Here is a 15,303-nt window from a genome sequence, read left to right on the forward strand (position 1 = left end):
CTGTGTCCTTTAGGTGATCTACAACTTTAATTCATTAGAGAATATCGTCTTTTGAATCTATTGACAAAATCAGATGCTTTTTTTATTGGTGTAATTTTTGTAGTGATTATTATTGTTACTGAATCATTCTTGTATTTCTGGTATATTCTTGATCATAATAAACATTTTTTGAAATGATACTACAATCTGCATATTTTATTAGCACATTTATTTGCATTAATATTTATTAGTGATACTGGCTTACCATTTTTCTTTTTCTGCTCTGTTTCTGCCAGATCTATGATCAAATAATATTTGCTTCATAGAAAGAATTTTTGAAAGCAGTTTATATAGTATAGGGGTTATGCATCTTATTTATGAATAAATATTATGAATATTCTTTGAATATTGAATTTATTTGAAAATATATTTGATTTGGTGCTGAGGTCTTTTATATGACATTCAGTTAACAATTCATATAATTGATGCTTCTGAATTTGATTTATTTAAATCCTTTAATTGCTCTTTTGTCACTTTGAATATTTTACAAAGTTGTAAATATTCTTCTATTTCTTTTATAATCTTACTTTTGCTATCTTTGATAGTTCTTTTTATTTCTTTTACATTTGCTGTGACTTTTCCTTATTGAGTTGGCAATTTGATGATAATTTCTGCCTTTTATAAATAAATTTTATAATTTGAAACTTACCTTTATTAACATTTAAAAACATAGTTTTCTTTTATTCATCAATCCAATTATTTTATTCTTTTTTTGCTTTCTCCTTTTATTACCAATTTCCTAATTTGCTTTTAATATCTTCATTTTCTAATTTCAAACTGCAAACAATTATTATTTTCTCTGTTTTGGAAGAAAGATGCAATTGTCATGCTTTATTAGAATAGTCACTGTATCCCTTGATTTTTCTTAACTCTTTATTGTTGATGGCAGTCCTATATTGGGGCATTGATATATTGGGAATGACCATGCTGCAAAAGCAATAAGAATGAATAAAACTTAATTTATAAAATTTCTCTACAAATGAAGAGTGCACATATGTCTCTGAGTGTTACTTTGCATGTATTTGGTAAATTCTGATATTTTGTATTTATACAAATGCATATAATATATATATATTATTTTTAATGTTTTTTATTATGATTTCAATTTTTTTTATTAAGTCCAGGAGTTATTCAATGAATAATTAACTTTATGTAGACCTGTACCTTTTGATCAGATTTTCATTGTTCATTACTTTTTCAAAATTATATTCTCATCCATAATGCAGCATTAATATTTTGATCTTTCTCAATTTGTTCAAAACTTCTTTTTGCCTTACAACATGATAATTTTTCATTCAAAGTTGAAGCCCAATATATGTATTACCTTTTTATTTAATTCTTTCTATATATCTGTCAAGTCCAATTTTCTTTGCATTTTATTCACCTTAACTTTGCTATTAATTTTATTTCAGTTATCAATAAGTAAGATATTGAGCACTTTTACTGTCAGAATTTATGTTACCAATTATTTTTGGAAATTATTTTCCAATTACTTTTCCTTTATATTCTTAGATGCTATGCCATTAAGTTTTTAAATGTTAAATATTTATATTCACCCACTGTTTAATAATCATTTTACATATAAATAATTCTCTTCTTTATCTATCTTAGTGTTTTCTAATTTGAATTTTGTTGTGTCTGACATCATCACTTCCTCTTTTGGATTTTCTATGATAAATTTTATCTCATTCTGACTTCCTACATATATCTTCTATACTAGAGTGTCAGACTTGTACCCTATGGGCTACTGAAGTTCCCAGTGTGACCTGAATCAAATTAAAATGAAATTGGGAAATGTTTAACAAAATAAATTTAAAATACAATACAACGTTAATAATGTTAATTTGTGGTTTTTAAATCATCATGTGGCATGAAGAGATCAGTTTCTATTTGAGTCTGACACCACTGTCCTATTCTATGTATGTATTTTGACATTAGACATTTCATTTTGACTGCTTTTTTGGTCATGATTTTCATTTTTTCATCATCTCATTCTTATTTTTAGAGCTTAATTCAATCAGGTATTACTCTGGTACTTTCCTCATTACTTCACATTTGAACCATTGCAGTAGATTTCTGGTTGGTCTCCCTGCCATAGGTCTCATTACCCCTCCAGTCCATCATCCACTTAGCTCTCAAAGTGATCTTCTAAAAGCATAAGTCTGATATTATTAACCCCTTCTCAGAAAACACTAGCAGTTGCATATTGCCTCTAGGATAAAAAAAAAGGAAATCTTTGGTTTGACTTTTAAAACCCTTCATAATCTGGCCTCTTTCTGCCTTTCTAGTTTTCTTATACCTTGCTCCCCTCAAAGTACCTTGCATTCCAGCCACATTGAATTTCTTGCGGTTGTTCACAGACAACACTTCATCTCAGGACCCTGTGCCTTTTCACTGGCTGTCCCTTGTTTCTACCTTCTGGTTTCCTTCAAAACTCAGCTCCAAACCCAACTTTTCACAATGTCCTTTCTTGAACCCCACCCATTAGCTGTCCTCAGAGATTACTTCCCATTTACTCTATCTCTATCTTGTATGTACATAGTGGTCTCCCCTATTCTACTCTTAAGTTCCTTAAGAGCAGGATCTTTTACCTTTCTTTGTATCCACATTGCACAGTGTCTGCCACAGAACAGGCAATTAAAATGGTTTTTTGACAGGCTGAACAGGAAATGCTTCACACAGGATGTGATATCTACGTTGAACCTTGAAAGAAGTTAAAATTCTAACATGTGTAAGTGAGGAAGAAATATAAACACACATATACATATATATGTATATGTGTGTATATCTCCATCTGCCTTTCTGTTTATCTATCTATCTATCTATCTATCTATCTATCTATCTATCTATCTATCTATCTATCTATCTATCTATCTGCCATCTATCTGTCATCTATCTACACACACATACACCCTATGGGGGTCAGACTACCGAACAATGATGGGAGATGAAATTTCAAATTTGGGAACAGTCTTGTTAAACTGGACTCATCTTGTACCATTCTTTAATGGTTTTGTTATTTTGTACAGGAGCAGTATTTTCCTTATTTTATCAGTACTAATACTTCCCCAAATTTAAGACCCATCATCCCAATGAACAAAGTTTCTCTATTTTATGGTAATAATTATATTTGTTTTGAGTATGAAAACTTCACCCTTTCCCCCTTGCTTACTTTAGGAATTTCTCTGTCAGATTGCCTTTTCTCTCTTTCTCAAAAAACTGTAGTGACCAAAGACAACTCAATCTTTTATTCCCTTTCTTGCTTTCTCTCTCAGGTCTAATTTTGTCATGCATTTGCTAGTTAACCAATATGATGCTATGTTATTTTTAATCTCCTATGATGATAGTATTGAGATAGTAACTAGTTAATCAAAATTATAAATTATGTATTGATTATAACAATTGACCCAGAGCTGTTCCAAAAGTTCAGTGGTCTTGCTGGCTTTTCCACATCATACAGTGCTCTGAGATTAACCCTCCATTCAATGATTTGCTCAAAGGAATCTTGAATTTTAATTTGAGATTTTATTTTTTTAAAATAATTCTTAGGTTTTTTTTTTGGAAATTTATCTGGGAATAAAATTCTGCATATCAAATTTCAGAGTATCATGTATGATTTCTTGTTTTTGTGGGAAAAATTCTATGAAATTTGAATTGATATTTTTGGATGATCTTCATTCTTGCTTATGATTTCTTGTTATACTAATGCTGAAACATGATTATTATATACATACATACATGCATACATGCATACATGTGTGTATGAATTTTGGGTTTACCCATGCTGGTATTTTATGAACTCTATATATTTGTAATCAGTTCCTCATTTTGAGTATTTCTGAGAAATACTTTTGCATTTCCTGAAATATTGGTCATGTTATTTTCTTCTTTACTGTTGTTGAGAAGTCTGGTAATTTAAATATATCTAGTCTCTGTCCTGTCTTACAGAAGTGTCACTTTTTCTTATAGCTTCAAATTACAATTTTTTTCAATATAGTGATTTTATAGACTTATTTTTCAGTTTCTACTTTTCAACTATTCTTTCTTCAAGTAAAATAGTTCTATTTTTTCAGTGAGCTCTATGGTTTATAGATACATGTATGTGCAACACATGCACACACATACATATATGTGAAAATAGATGATTACAAAAAAGGAGAGTTTTAAAATACCCATGCATAGTAAATAAATATTAAAATTTATAATTAAATTCATATATAAACATATAAGCATTTAAATATTTTTAAAACATATACTTTTCACCCATGAGCATTTCTAAACTCTTCACTTTCATATTCATCATGTTATGATATTTTTAGTTGTATTTATTTTTATGGATTGATTTTCTATTGTGTTGAATGTATCAGTAGCAATTTCCCCCCCATTCTTTAGAGTTTTCTAAGTATACTTTCATGTTGTCTGCAAATACAAGTTTTTCTTCCACTTTCCTAAAAATTTTTCTTTCAATTCCTTTTTTTCCGCTACTGCTATAGTTCATATTTCCAATTCTATGTTAAATAGTATTGATGACGGTGAAAATTCTGGTTTTGCTTGTTTTTAGTGTTTAGAAGTTTTTAGTGTTTCTCCATTCCAGATAACGCTAGCTGTTGGTGTTAGAGGAAAACATGAGATCACAGTGAAATTTTTATTCCTTTGTTTTTAAAACTTTTAAAAATTATATAAATGAAAGTTGAATTTAAAAATACCTTTGTTCTGATCATATATTTTCTTTTCCCCCTATAGATGATCTTAGTGGCCATATTTTCAGAAACTGGATTTTTTGACTATTGTGCAGTAAAGGTAAGTTTTTTTTTTTGTAGGATTTAGAAGTCACATATATTCCTGTATTCCCATAGCTACATTTATCAAATACAATTGCCCTTTATAAACAAATCACTAAGAAAAATCTTATGTTTTCTGAATTGTCTCTTTGAGAATAGTAAGCAGTGCCCATCGGAAATAATTTAATGGTCTTTATGACCACATTAATGCTCATTAAATAACTAGAGACATAAAGGCATGAATACTTGGGATAAATGGTTTGTGTAATTTTATTTCAGTAGGTAAGTTGAGATTGACATAGCTATTTTTTTTTGGCTTTTCTTTTGTGATATAAAGCATTACAAGTCATCCATTTCTGATAACTATACTGTTTAGTAGAGTAATTTTTGTGATAGATTTCTACACTGTGCATTCTTAAGGTTCATTTCCAGTGACTTAAGCATAGGCTAATCCACAGAAAATCACAGGTCCAGCTTCATTTTACTTACAAATGATTGAGCAATGACATTGCCAGTTTTCCTTTCGTAAATTATTACAATTTTTATTTTTAAGCTGACCTTTCTGATTCCCAGAAAAAGCTAAAAGTTCTGAAGGTAACATTAATTGGAATGTCTAAAGGGTGTGAGACCAGGAAGCAAGAAGCCTAATTAATTTATTTATTGCAGAAATGCTTATTGAGTACCTACTAAATACAAGAAAATAGCAAGTTTCTCTAAAAGATGGTTGCTTCTTTTTCTGCTCTTCTGGTGAACAGCAGGGAGTAAAAGGTATTCTAGCATCATCTATAGAAAGGAGAGCATTCTGGTACTGAGGAAATCATGGACATAATGGAATATCTATGTTTCTCTAAAGTGCTGATGTGCTCAAATCAGAGAATGTGAGGACACTAAAGTCTGTGGCAAGTGGCTATTGGTGAGGGACATAAGTTGTATTCCACAAATTTTTAAATTGGATTATTTGTGTAGTCAAAGGTTGAATTAGGCTGGCACAAATCAGATGCTGTATGAACTGGTTAGAAGAGTTTAGGAACTATGCATCTGACTATTCAGAAGTGAATCTAATATATATCCTCCTACAATAATTGTGACCCAATGGCAAACCACTCTAGTATCTTTGCCAAGAAAACCCCAAATGAAATCATGAAGAGTTGGACACAACTGAACAGCTGCTCAAAAACATTTAGTACATTTTTAGGACCATAAATTTAGAACTGGAATGGATGATAATTCCATATTGCTTATAGAATAAAATCACCTTTTATAAAGCTCTTAGCTGGGCATATTAAGACCATTCTTAATCTGTCTCTAACCAACCTTTTTAGCCATAATGTAGCCATAATGTACTGTACCTCCTTTCACTCTATTTTATAGCCAAATGAGATGACTAGCTATTCTCTGATCTCATTTTGTTGTCTCCTGTTCCCTCTGTCTGCATCTACTGAAATCTTTCTCTACCTTCAAGGTTTATCTCAAATGTAACCTTCTCTCAGAAACCATCTCTGATCATCCTATATGAAACTTCCTTAGTTTTTCTCATAGTCTGGACTTCTGTCATCACATTTTACCTTGGATCTTACTATTTTGCTTATGATAATACTCCTTTTAAAGGCAGCTAGATGACAAAGTTGAGGCAGTTAGGTGGCACAGAGAGTAGAGGGCTGAACCTGGTGTGATGAAGACCTGAATTTCAATCCAGCTTGAGACATTCTCTAGCTGTATGACTCTGGACAAGTCACTCCTGTTTGCCTCAGTTTCCTCAGCTGTAAAATGAGGTTAATAATATTACCTACTTCCAAGGGTTCTTATGAGGATCAAAAGAGTAAAGTACTATAGCACACAGAGTAAAGTCTTGAGTAAAATATTGTAAAGCACTGGCACTTAGTAGGCAACAAGGAAATACTAGTTATTACTATTATTATTTAAGTAGAAAAATAATATTAGACACTGGGCTAAATAATTTTCCATTATATCATACTGTCTCTCATGAAAACTTGTCTCTGTAAATGAAATCAATTATGTATTCAAGGAAATCACTAATTGCTGGGGGCTTTTCTTTGGATACTTGTGTGCATTAGGCATACCGGCTGTCTCGAGGCAGAGTGTGGGCCATGATCACCATTTTGTGTCTCATCGCTGCGTTCCTTTCAGCATTTTTAGATAACGTCACCACAATGCTGCTCTTTACACCTGTTACCATAAGGTAAGCAATGTGACTATTTACTTTTAATAAGGTCAGATGTAAGAGTGATCAGGCTGAAAATTTTTGATCTTAATGCAGATCAGAAAGAAGAATGACCTAAAAATTTCAAATTCTAAATAATTGAAAATCGACAAGGTTCTTGTGTCCATCTTGTTTCTCACATACTAATAGAATGGAAATTCCTTGAGGGCAGGAACTATTTTATATTTTGTCTTTCTGTCTCCAGTAACATGTATGAGTTTGACAAATACAAGGCGCTTAATAAATTTTTGTTGATTACTAGATTACTACCTTATTATGTACCAGACACAGTAATGCTTTGGTACTTTAGATCTCTGATATCTGAGAGGTTGGTAATCATGAAGACAATATGCTGGGCAACTCTGTGTCCTCTCATAAATTTGTCATGAAAACTCAGTGTCCATAAAATTTCAAAGTTAAAGGTTATATTTTTTTACAAAATTTATCTCTCAAGGACATTGAGTAATCAGGAAACAGTTAAGTTATCTTTGGTGTACACTGATCTTGGGGGGGTGAAATTGAAAAGAAGAAAAGGGGGAGACATGGATAGCCAAGGAAATACAGGCAAGATTTCTGGGGTTGGGAAATTGTAAATTTATGTCTTTGAAGCAAAAAAAAAAAATTTCAGGGGACAGTCTGACTGGGATAAGTTGATTAATTGGAGGCAAGCTATTGTGAAATGGGCTGAGGGCCAGAATGTAACACTAAGCTTACAGAAAATCAGACAGACCTGGAGAAATTATAGTGAAAAACAAGAGAAACTTTTCCTCTCCTTTGCTTGAGGTTCTCATTATTCTAGCTCCTAACCATTGGGTAAGAGTGGTCCTTTGCCTTGGTGAAAAACAGGACCTTCCTTGATGACAGTGTGCAATAATCCATGGAGATGAATCTTTGCCATTTTCTACAGCTCTACTTCAAGTTGTATATGCTAAAATATTTTGGTTTTTTCCCCCAGCAGTGCTTTCCTTGCCTCTTTTGAATCCCTTTAAATAAATCTAGTTTTAAAGACCCCATTTCTTGGCCCTTCTAGAGGTTTTCACTTGGGTTTCTTTACTCTAATTCCATTCTACTATCAGAAACTGTCTAAGGTAGTGAGATCTGGAATTAGATGACCTGTGTTCAAATCTCAGCCCTGATGTTTACTGGCTCTGTGTGTATGCACAGCTCATTTAACCTTTTTTGAGTCTCAATTTCCTTATTTGCAAAATAAAGATATGAATATTTGCACAAATGATAATATAATAAATATTTAGGTAGAACTTTAAGATTTATAGTCTTTTATATATATTATCTCATTTGAGCCTCCAAACAACCCTGGTGAGGTAGGTGCTGCTTATTATCCTCCTTTAACAGATGAGTAAACTGAGGCTGAGAAAGATAGAATAACTAGTCCATGGTTACATAGCTAGCAAATACTTGAAGCAGAATTTGGATTCTGGTATTTCTGCCTCCAAGTCCAGCACTCTTTCCACTAAGCCAGTTATTTGCTGAATACTATTTCATAAGGTTGGAAGAGCAGCTAGGTGGCACAGTGGATAAAGCACTGGGCCTGTTCTTCAGATACTTACCAACTGTATGACTCTGGAAAAGTCACTTAAGACTGTTTGCCTTAGTTTACTCATCTGTAAGATGAGCTGGCAAAGGAAATAGCAAACTACTCTAGTGTCTCTTAAGAGAACCCTAAATGAGGTCATGAAGAGTTGTATACAACTGAAAAGACTGAACAACCACAACAGCATCTCATAAGGTTGTAAAGAAAAGGTTTCATGTAAATGTGAGCTATTATTTTTTTTTAAATTTATTTATTTGACATTCATTTTAACAAAATTTTGGGTTCCAAATTTTCTCCTCTTTTGTCCCCTCCCGCCCCAAACACCGAGCATTCTAATTGCCCCTATCAGCAATCTGCTCTCTCTTCTATCATCCCTCTCTGCCCTTGTCTCCATCTTCTCTTTTGTCCTGTAGGGCCAGATAACTTTCTATACCCCTTTACCTGTATTTCGTATTTCCTAGTGGCAAGAACATTACTCGACAATTGTTCCTAACACTTTGAGTTCCAACTTCTTTACCTCCCTGCCTCCCCACCCCTTCCCTTTGGAAGGCAAGCAATTCAATATAGGCCAAATCTGTGTAGTTTTGCAAATGACTTCCATAATAGCTGTGTTGTATAAGACTGACTATATTTCCCTCCATCCTATCCTGTCCCCCATTACTTCTATTCTCTTTTAATCCTGTCCCTCCCCATGAGTGTCGACCTCAAATTGCTCCCTCCTCCCCATGCCCTCCCTTCCATCATCCCCCCCACCCTGCTTATCCCCTTATCCCCCACTTTCCTGTATTGTAAGATAGGTTTTCATACCAAAATGAGTGTGCATTTTATTCCTTCCTTTAGTGGAATGTGATGAGAGTAAACTTCATGTTTTTCTCTCACCTCCCCTCTTTATCCCTCCACTAATAAGTCTTTTGCTTGCCTCTTTTATGAGAGATAATTTGCCCCATTCCATTTCTCCCTTTCTCCTCCCAATATATTTCTCTCTCACTGCTTGATTTCATTTTTTTAAGATATGATCCCATCCTCTTCAATTCACTCTGTGCACTCTGTCTCTGTGTGTGTGTGTGTGTGTGCATGTGTGCGTGTGTAATCCCACCCAGTACCCAGATACTGAAAAGTTTCAAGAGTTACATATATTGTCTTTCCATGTAGGAATGTAAACAGTTCAACTTTGGTAAGTCCTTTATGACTTCTCTTTGCTGTTCACCTTTTCATGCTTCTCTTCATTCTTGTGTTTGAAAGTCAAATTTTCTTTTCAGCTCTGGTCTTTTCATCAAGATTGCTTGAAAGTCCTCTATTTCGTTGAAAGACCATTTTTTTCCCCTGAAGTACTATACTCAGTTTTGCTGGGTAGATGATTCTTGGTTTTAGTACTAGTTCCTTTGACTTCTAGAATATCCTATTCCATGCCCTTCGATCCCTTAATGTAGAAGCTGCTAGATCTTGTGTTATCCTGATTGTATTTCCATAATACTTGAATTGTTTCTTTCTAGCTGCTTGCAATATTTTCTCCTTGACCTGGGAACTCTGGAATTTGGCTACAATGTTCCTAGGAGTTTCTCTTTTTGGATCTCTTTCAGGTGGTGATCAGTGGATTCTGTCAATATTTATTTTGCCCTCTGGTTCTAGAATCTCAGGGCAGTTTTCCTTGATAATTTCATGAAAGATGACATCTAGGCTCTTTTTTTGATCATGGCTTTCAGGTAGTCCCATAATTTTTAAATTGTCTCTCCTGGATCTCTTTTCCAGGTCAGTTGTTTTTCCCATGAGATATTTCACATTATCTTCCATTTTTTCATTCTTTTGGTTTTGTTTTGTGATTTCTTGGTTTCTATAAAGTCATTAGCCTCCATCTGTTCCATTCTAATTTTGAAAGAACTATTTTCTTCAGTGAGCTTTTGAACCTCCTTTTCCATTTGGCTAATTCTGCTTTTGAAAGCATTCTTCTCCTCATTGGCTTTTTGAACCTCTTTTGCCAATTGAGTTAGCCTGTTTTTCAAGGTGTTATTTTCTTCCGCATTTTTTGGGGTCTCCTTTAGCAGGGTGCTGACCTGCTGTTCATGCTTTGACTGCATATCTCTCATTTCTCTTCCCAGCTTTTCCTTCACCTCTCTAATTTGATTTTCAAATTCCTTTTGGAGCTCTTCCATGGCCTGAGCCCACAGAATATTTAGTCTGGATGTTTGGGATACAGAGGCCTTGACTTCTATGTCTTTGCCTGATGGTAAGCATTGTTCTTCCTCATCAGAAGGGAAGGGAGGAGATGCCTGTTCACCAAGAAAGTAACCTTCTATAGTCTTATTTCTTTTCCCTTTTCTGGGCATTTTCCCAGCCAGTGACTTGACCTCTGAATATTCTCCTCACACCCACCTCGCCTCCAGATCCTCCCAGCCAGCGCTTGGGGTCTGAGGCTCAAATGCTGCTCCCCAGCCTCAGGGCTTTGGGCAGGGGCAGGGCTGCTATTCAGTGTGAGATTAAGTTTAGGTGCTCAGGTCTGGGCAGGGCCGCCTCACCACGGGCTCAGTTCCCTCAGGGGGTTTATGTGGAGACCTTCAACAATGGATCTGGGCTCCTGCCTGCTTGGGGAGCCCTGGTCTGCTCCCGCCTCCGCTGTTGCCTCCTGAGGGGGCCTGAGTATGGGGGCCCCCCACTCCCCTCTCGACCCACCAAAGAGACCTTCTCACCGACCCCTGTCACCTGTGGGTGGAGGGACCCGCGTAGCTGCTGGAGATCCCGTCCCTGAAGTCCACTCGGATCTTCTCCTCTCGGTGACGGGGCCGGGGCAGGGCTGGGCTGGGCTCTGCATCCGCAGCTCGATGGTCCTTTTGTGAGAGGTTTGCAGGTCCCTGTGGAACAGAAATCTCCTTTGCTCCACTGTGCTGTGGCCTCTACTACTCCAGAATTCTCCGTGAGTTCTTTTTTACCGATGTTCTATGGGTTGTGGGTTCGGAGCTATGTGTATATGCGTCTTTCTACTCCGCCATCTTGGCTCCGCCCCAATGTGAGGTATTATTAATGTCCTTGCCACCATTAGTATCACTTTACAGCATGCCTATTTTTGTATATATTTTCAGTTGCACATTCTCTGAGGGCAAGAGCTATTTTGTTCTCCATCTTTGTATCATCAGTGCCTAGCATATTGCCTTCCATATAGTAAATACTTAGTAAACATTTGTGGAATTTGTTCTTGAATGGATGGAGGTAGCCTAGGATCAGCAAGGTTGAAAGGAAAGTTTTAATGACGAAGGAAAGGAAAATATTAATCTCAATATCTGGATTTAATTTTAGTTTTACCACTAGATTATGTGAATAACTATGACCTATATAGCCCCACATTGCCAAGATTCAGCATTAAATCTCCTTACCCCCACCTCAGGAGTGTGGTGGGAGACTTTGGAGGACTTTGGAGCAGAGATTTTGGAAGACCTTTCTGAGGCGATAGAGAATGTTTGGGCTAGCCTGGGTTTTAGTAAAACACACTTTGTTGGAAATTCTAATAACTATAAGGAGGGACCTATGTCCAAGTTTTGGGGTGCCAGACCAGGAAAGGTGACTGGAGATGGCAAGATGAAAATATATGAACCAGGAAAAGCAAGGAATGAATCAAATTAGGAGTAGACTGAATCTGAGATTGTCTAATTGGTTTTGTGGTAGCTGGTTAAAGCGAAGTTCATTCAGCAACTCCTTTCTTTCCCCCTGATTTTCTTAGTGCATAGTGCTGGGAAAATATTCACCCAGAGTTTAAATTGCATACCCTATTTCAACCCCCTTCATTCTGGTTGCAAGTATGGTCTGAGGAAGGGAGACAGAGATGAGCCTAGTTTTAAGACCTGTTGTAGCCTTCATCTTGTTGGAATGTTTGTATTTCTGTGTTACTTGATACTGATATTAAATTAAATGCCCATTCATTATCAGTGATTTTTTTCCTAAATTTATAAATGATTGGATCAAGATTGAGAGAGGGGAAGCTAATCCATGTGAGAAGAGATCTGTGATTTTAATCTATGGTGAGGATGAGCCAGTGCAGATGAGTTTTTTCAGTTTTGGTAATTTATTGAGAATATTTCAGAGCATAAACTAAACTTCCTTCAAATCAAAAAGAGACAGAGAGTCAGACAGGCAATAAGTTATGAGACAAGATATTAGAGAGTAGTGAGAGCTGGTTTAGCTATCTCAGAATGCATCTTGTGTTACATACCTATATCTCATAATAAACACCTGTTTGACCATGGAGTGGAGTTGCTTCCTCTAGCCTAAAAATGTTCAAGTCCCACACTCAACTGTGGCATCTAGGTACTTTTGAGTAGAGAACAAGTCAGCAGGAGAAGGACTTTCAGGGGAATCTAAATCCTCTAAATTTCTCAGAGAGCAGGTACTTTTCTATTTCCTAACTCAACTCTGCCTTACCACCTTCTCTGTATTAGTTAAAGAACAAAGACAATACAGATTCATCTCATCAAACTGGGTCTATGTACACACTATCCTAGTGGGAAACTCCTCCCTTCTCTCTTGTTCTGTGATATCTCACTGAACCCGTCAGATGAACAAGGCATCTTGGAGTAAGTCACTAAGACAATTCAAAGACCATTTCTACCCTATACAGTTTTTACTTTTAGGCATGTCCAAAAGGAATAACTAGTCAATATATAATAGAACAACTCCTGAATAACTGCATGGGTCAGACATAGGCTGACCCATAACTAGTATAGAAGTTTGCTCCAAATTCAAAGGTTAAGAAAGACAGAGTTAAACTTTCTCTTAGCCTTAGGCCTCCCATCCATCCAGCATGAGCAAGCATGATGGAGAAAACAGAAAAGAATTACACAGGATGGGAAGGAATATGTGGGTTTTAATCTACATTGTTGGAAGGAATATCAACATTATGACATTACACACCAGCTAGAGTATTATTGTAATATACATGTAAAGAACCAAAAGTTATTGGTAGCTTTTCAGAAGTCTGAGGTTTTAAGCAATGTGATGTAGAGACAAGACTTTTTAAAAATTTAAGATGATGAAAGAAACATTGACTTTTGAGAGATCTAGCCCAACTTTATCAAGCTATAGTGAGTTTTATAGTTATAATTGGGCAGATAGTTACTATTATGATTATTTTTAGAAGGAAAAATAGGATTTATATATTTATATATTTGGATGTCTACCATGCTGGGCTCTTTCCTTTCTTCAATTGTTAGGTTTCTTGCCCCTTGTCTATAACTTTACAGATATAATGGCATGCTGTCATTACTATGGAGATGAAATAGACCAAAAAAATTCTCCTACTTTCCTGATAATAAAGATTAATAGCTAGATTTAGTTCCCTATCACTCTGGGGGCATAAAACACTCTGTGACTTCCAAGAGTATAGTATGTTAGTGGTAAACATACTTCAATTCTGCACTCCCCCCATTTCCCCCATCTGTGAGAGAGGGACACATGAAACACTAGACTGAATCAGAACAATGAGGCATCTGGGTCATTATTCTGTTTCTGACAGTGACATTGAGGGATGCTGCCATCAACTTCAAAAGTTGAGGATGCACACAAAACATCCCTACCTTCTCTTTAACTCCATCATGGAGTTTTTATGAACAGTGAATTTGTTTCATGAATTTGTATGGGACTTTATCTTTTCAGCATGTCCTATCTCTAAAAGTAGGGGATTTCATCAGTTTTTTTTTAACCTCTGATGCATAGTATTGGCGTGTCTAAGAACTCTATATTCAATTGCCAAGATATTCTTGTTCTTTTCTCCTGATAATAAAGTCAGTAAGCAAGTATGTGTTTTCTCTATTCAAACTAAGCACAATTTTATGAACCTTAAACCTTTAGGTTGTGCAATCTTGATATTTTCAGCCTAAATTCATATCAAATGTTGAACTGTATCTTGAAGTGGATACTGTTTCTGCCTGAAGTTTTGCACAAACTTCCTCTAATATGCATTTTTAAACATTTGACAATGTTTTAACTCTTCTATTGACTGTGGTTTTTATGACTTCAGTAGGTTTTTATTTTTTTTTAAAGAAAAGTCTGTTTATAACCAATGCATGATCACTGGAAAAATGGGTAATTTCTATCTGTTTGTGAGTTTTTGTGTGTGACTTCTTCCAAGGACCAGAGTGCACATTTCTTCCTAGGACTTTGTTGGTTTGATTCCTACTGTCATTGGTGGTTTGGTGACTTAGAATTAGAACTGAAGATCAGTTATATAAAAGGATAAGAAGGCAAAAAATTAAATGATTTCTCACCTTCTTGGGACTAACTGTCCTATTCCTAGAAACCATCTTGGATTTCTTGCTAAAAATATTGATTTTCCTGAAGAATAATTCACTAGAGATGAAAGGGAAACAAGTCCTCTCCAGGTTTATTTTCTAGACTCATTCATTGATAAGTTGTTTCAATCATGTCCAACACTTTGTGACCCCAGTTGGAGTTTTCTTGACAAAGATACTGGAGTAGTTTTCTGTTTCCTTCTCCAATTCATTTTCCAGATGAGGAAACCAAGGCAAATAGGGATAAGTGACTTGCCCAGGGTCATGCAGTTAGTAAGTGTCTGAGGTCAGATTTGATCTCAGGTCTTCCTGGCTCTAGGCCCAGTGCCCTATCCACTATGCAAATGATCTGCCCAGACAATAAAGCCCCAGCTTTTTCCAGACAACTGATAATAAAGATTAATAGCTGGATTTAGTCCCCTGACACTCCAGGGGCAG

The 15,303-nt window shown here is 35.5% G+C and overlaps 1 protein-coding gene across 2 annotated transcripts in view; it reads left to right on the forward strand.

Annotated features, from left to right (window-relative positions):
• The window catches only part of OCA2 (OCA2 melanosomal transmembrane protein), a 656,645-nt gene that overhangs the window by 231,203 nt on the left and 410,139 nt on the right, over positions 1–15,303 (forward strand). For both annotated transcript variants that reach the window (XM_072614578.1, XM_072614579.1), the window contains 2 exons: positions 4,783–4,839; positions 6,896–7,020. In XM_072614578.1, the coding sequence (XP_072470679.1) occupies positions 4,783–4,839; positions 6,896–7,020 (182 nt within the window). The remainder of the gene's footprint in view (positions 1–4,782; positions 4,840–6,895; positions 7,021–15,303) is intronic.

The sequence above is a fragment of the Notamacropus eugenii genome, chromosome 5 (assembly GCF_028372415.1).
Source record: "Notamacropus eugenii isolate mMacEug1 chromosome 5, mMacEug1.pri_v2, whole genome shotgun sequence".
Lineage (NCBI taxonomy): Eukaryota > Metazoa > Chordata > Mammalia > Diprotodontia > Macropodidae > Notamacropus > Notamacropus eugenii.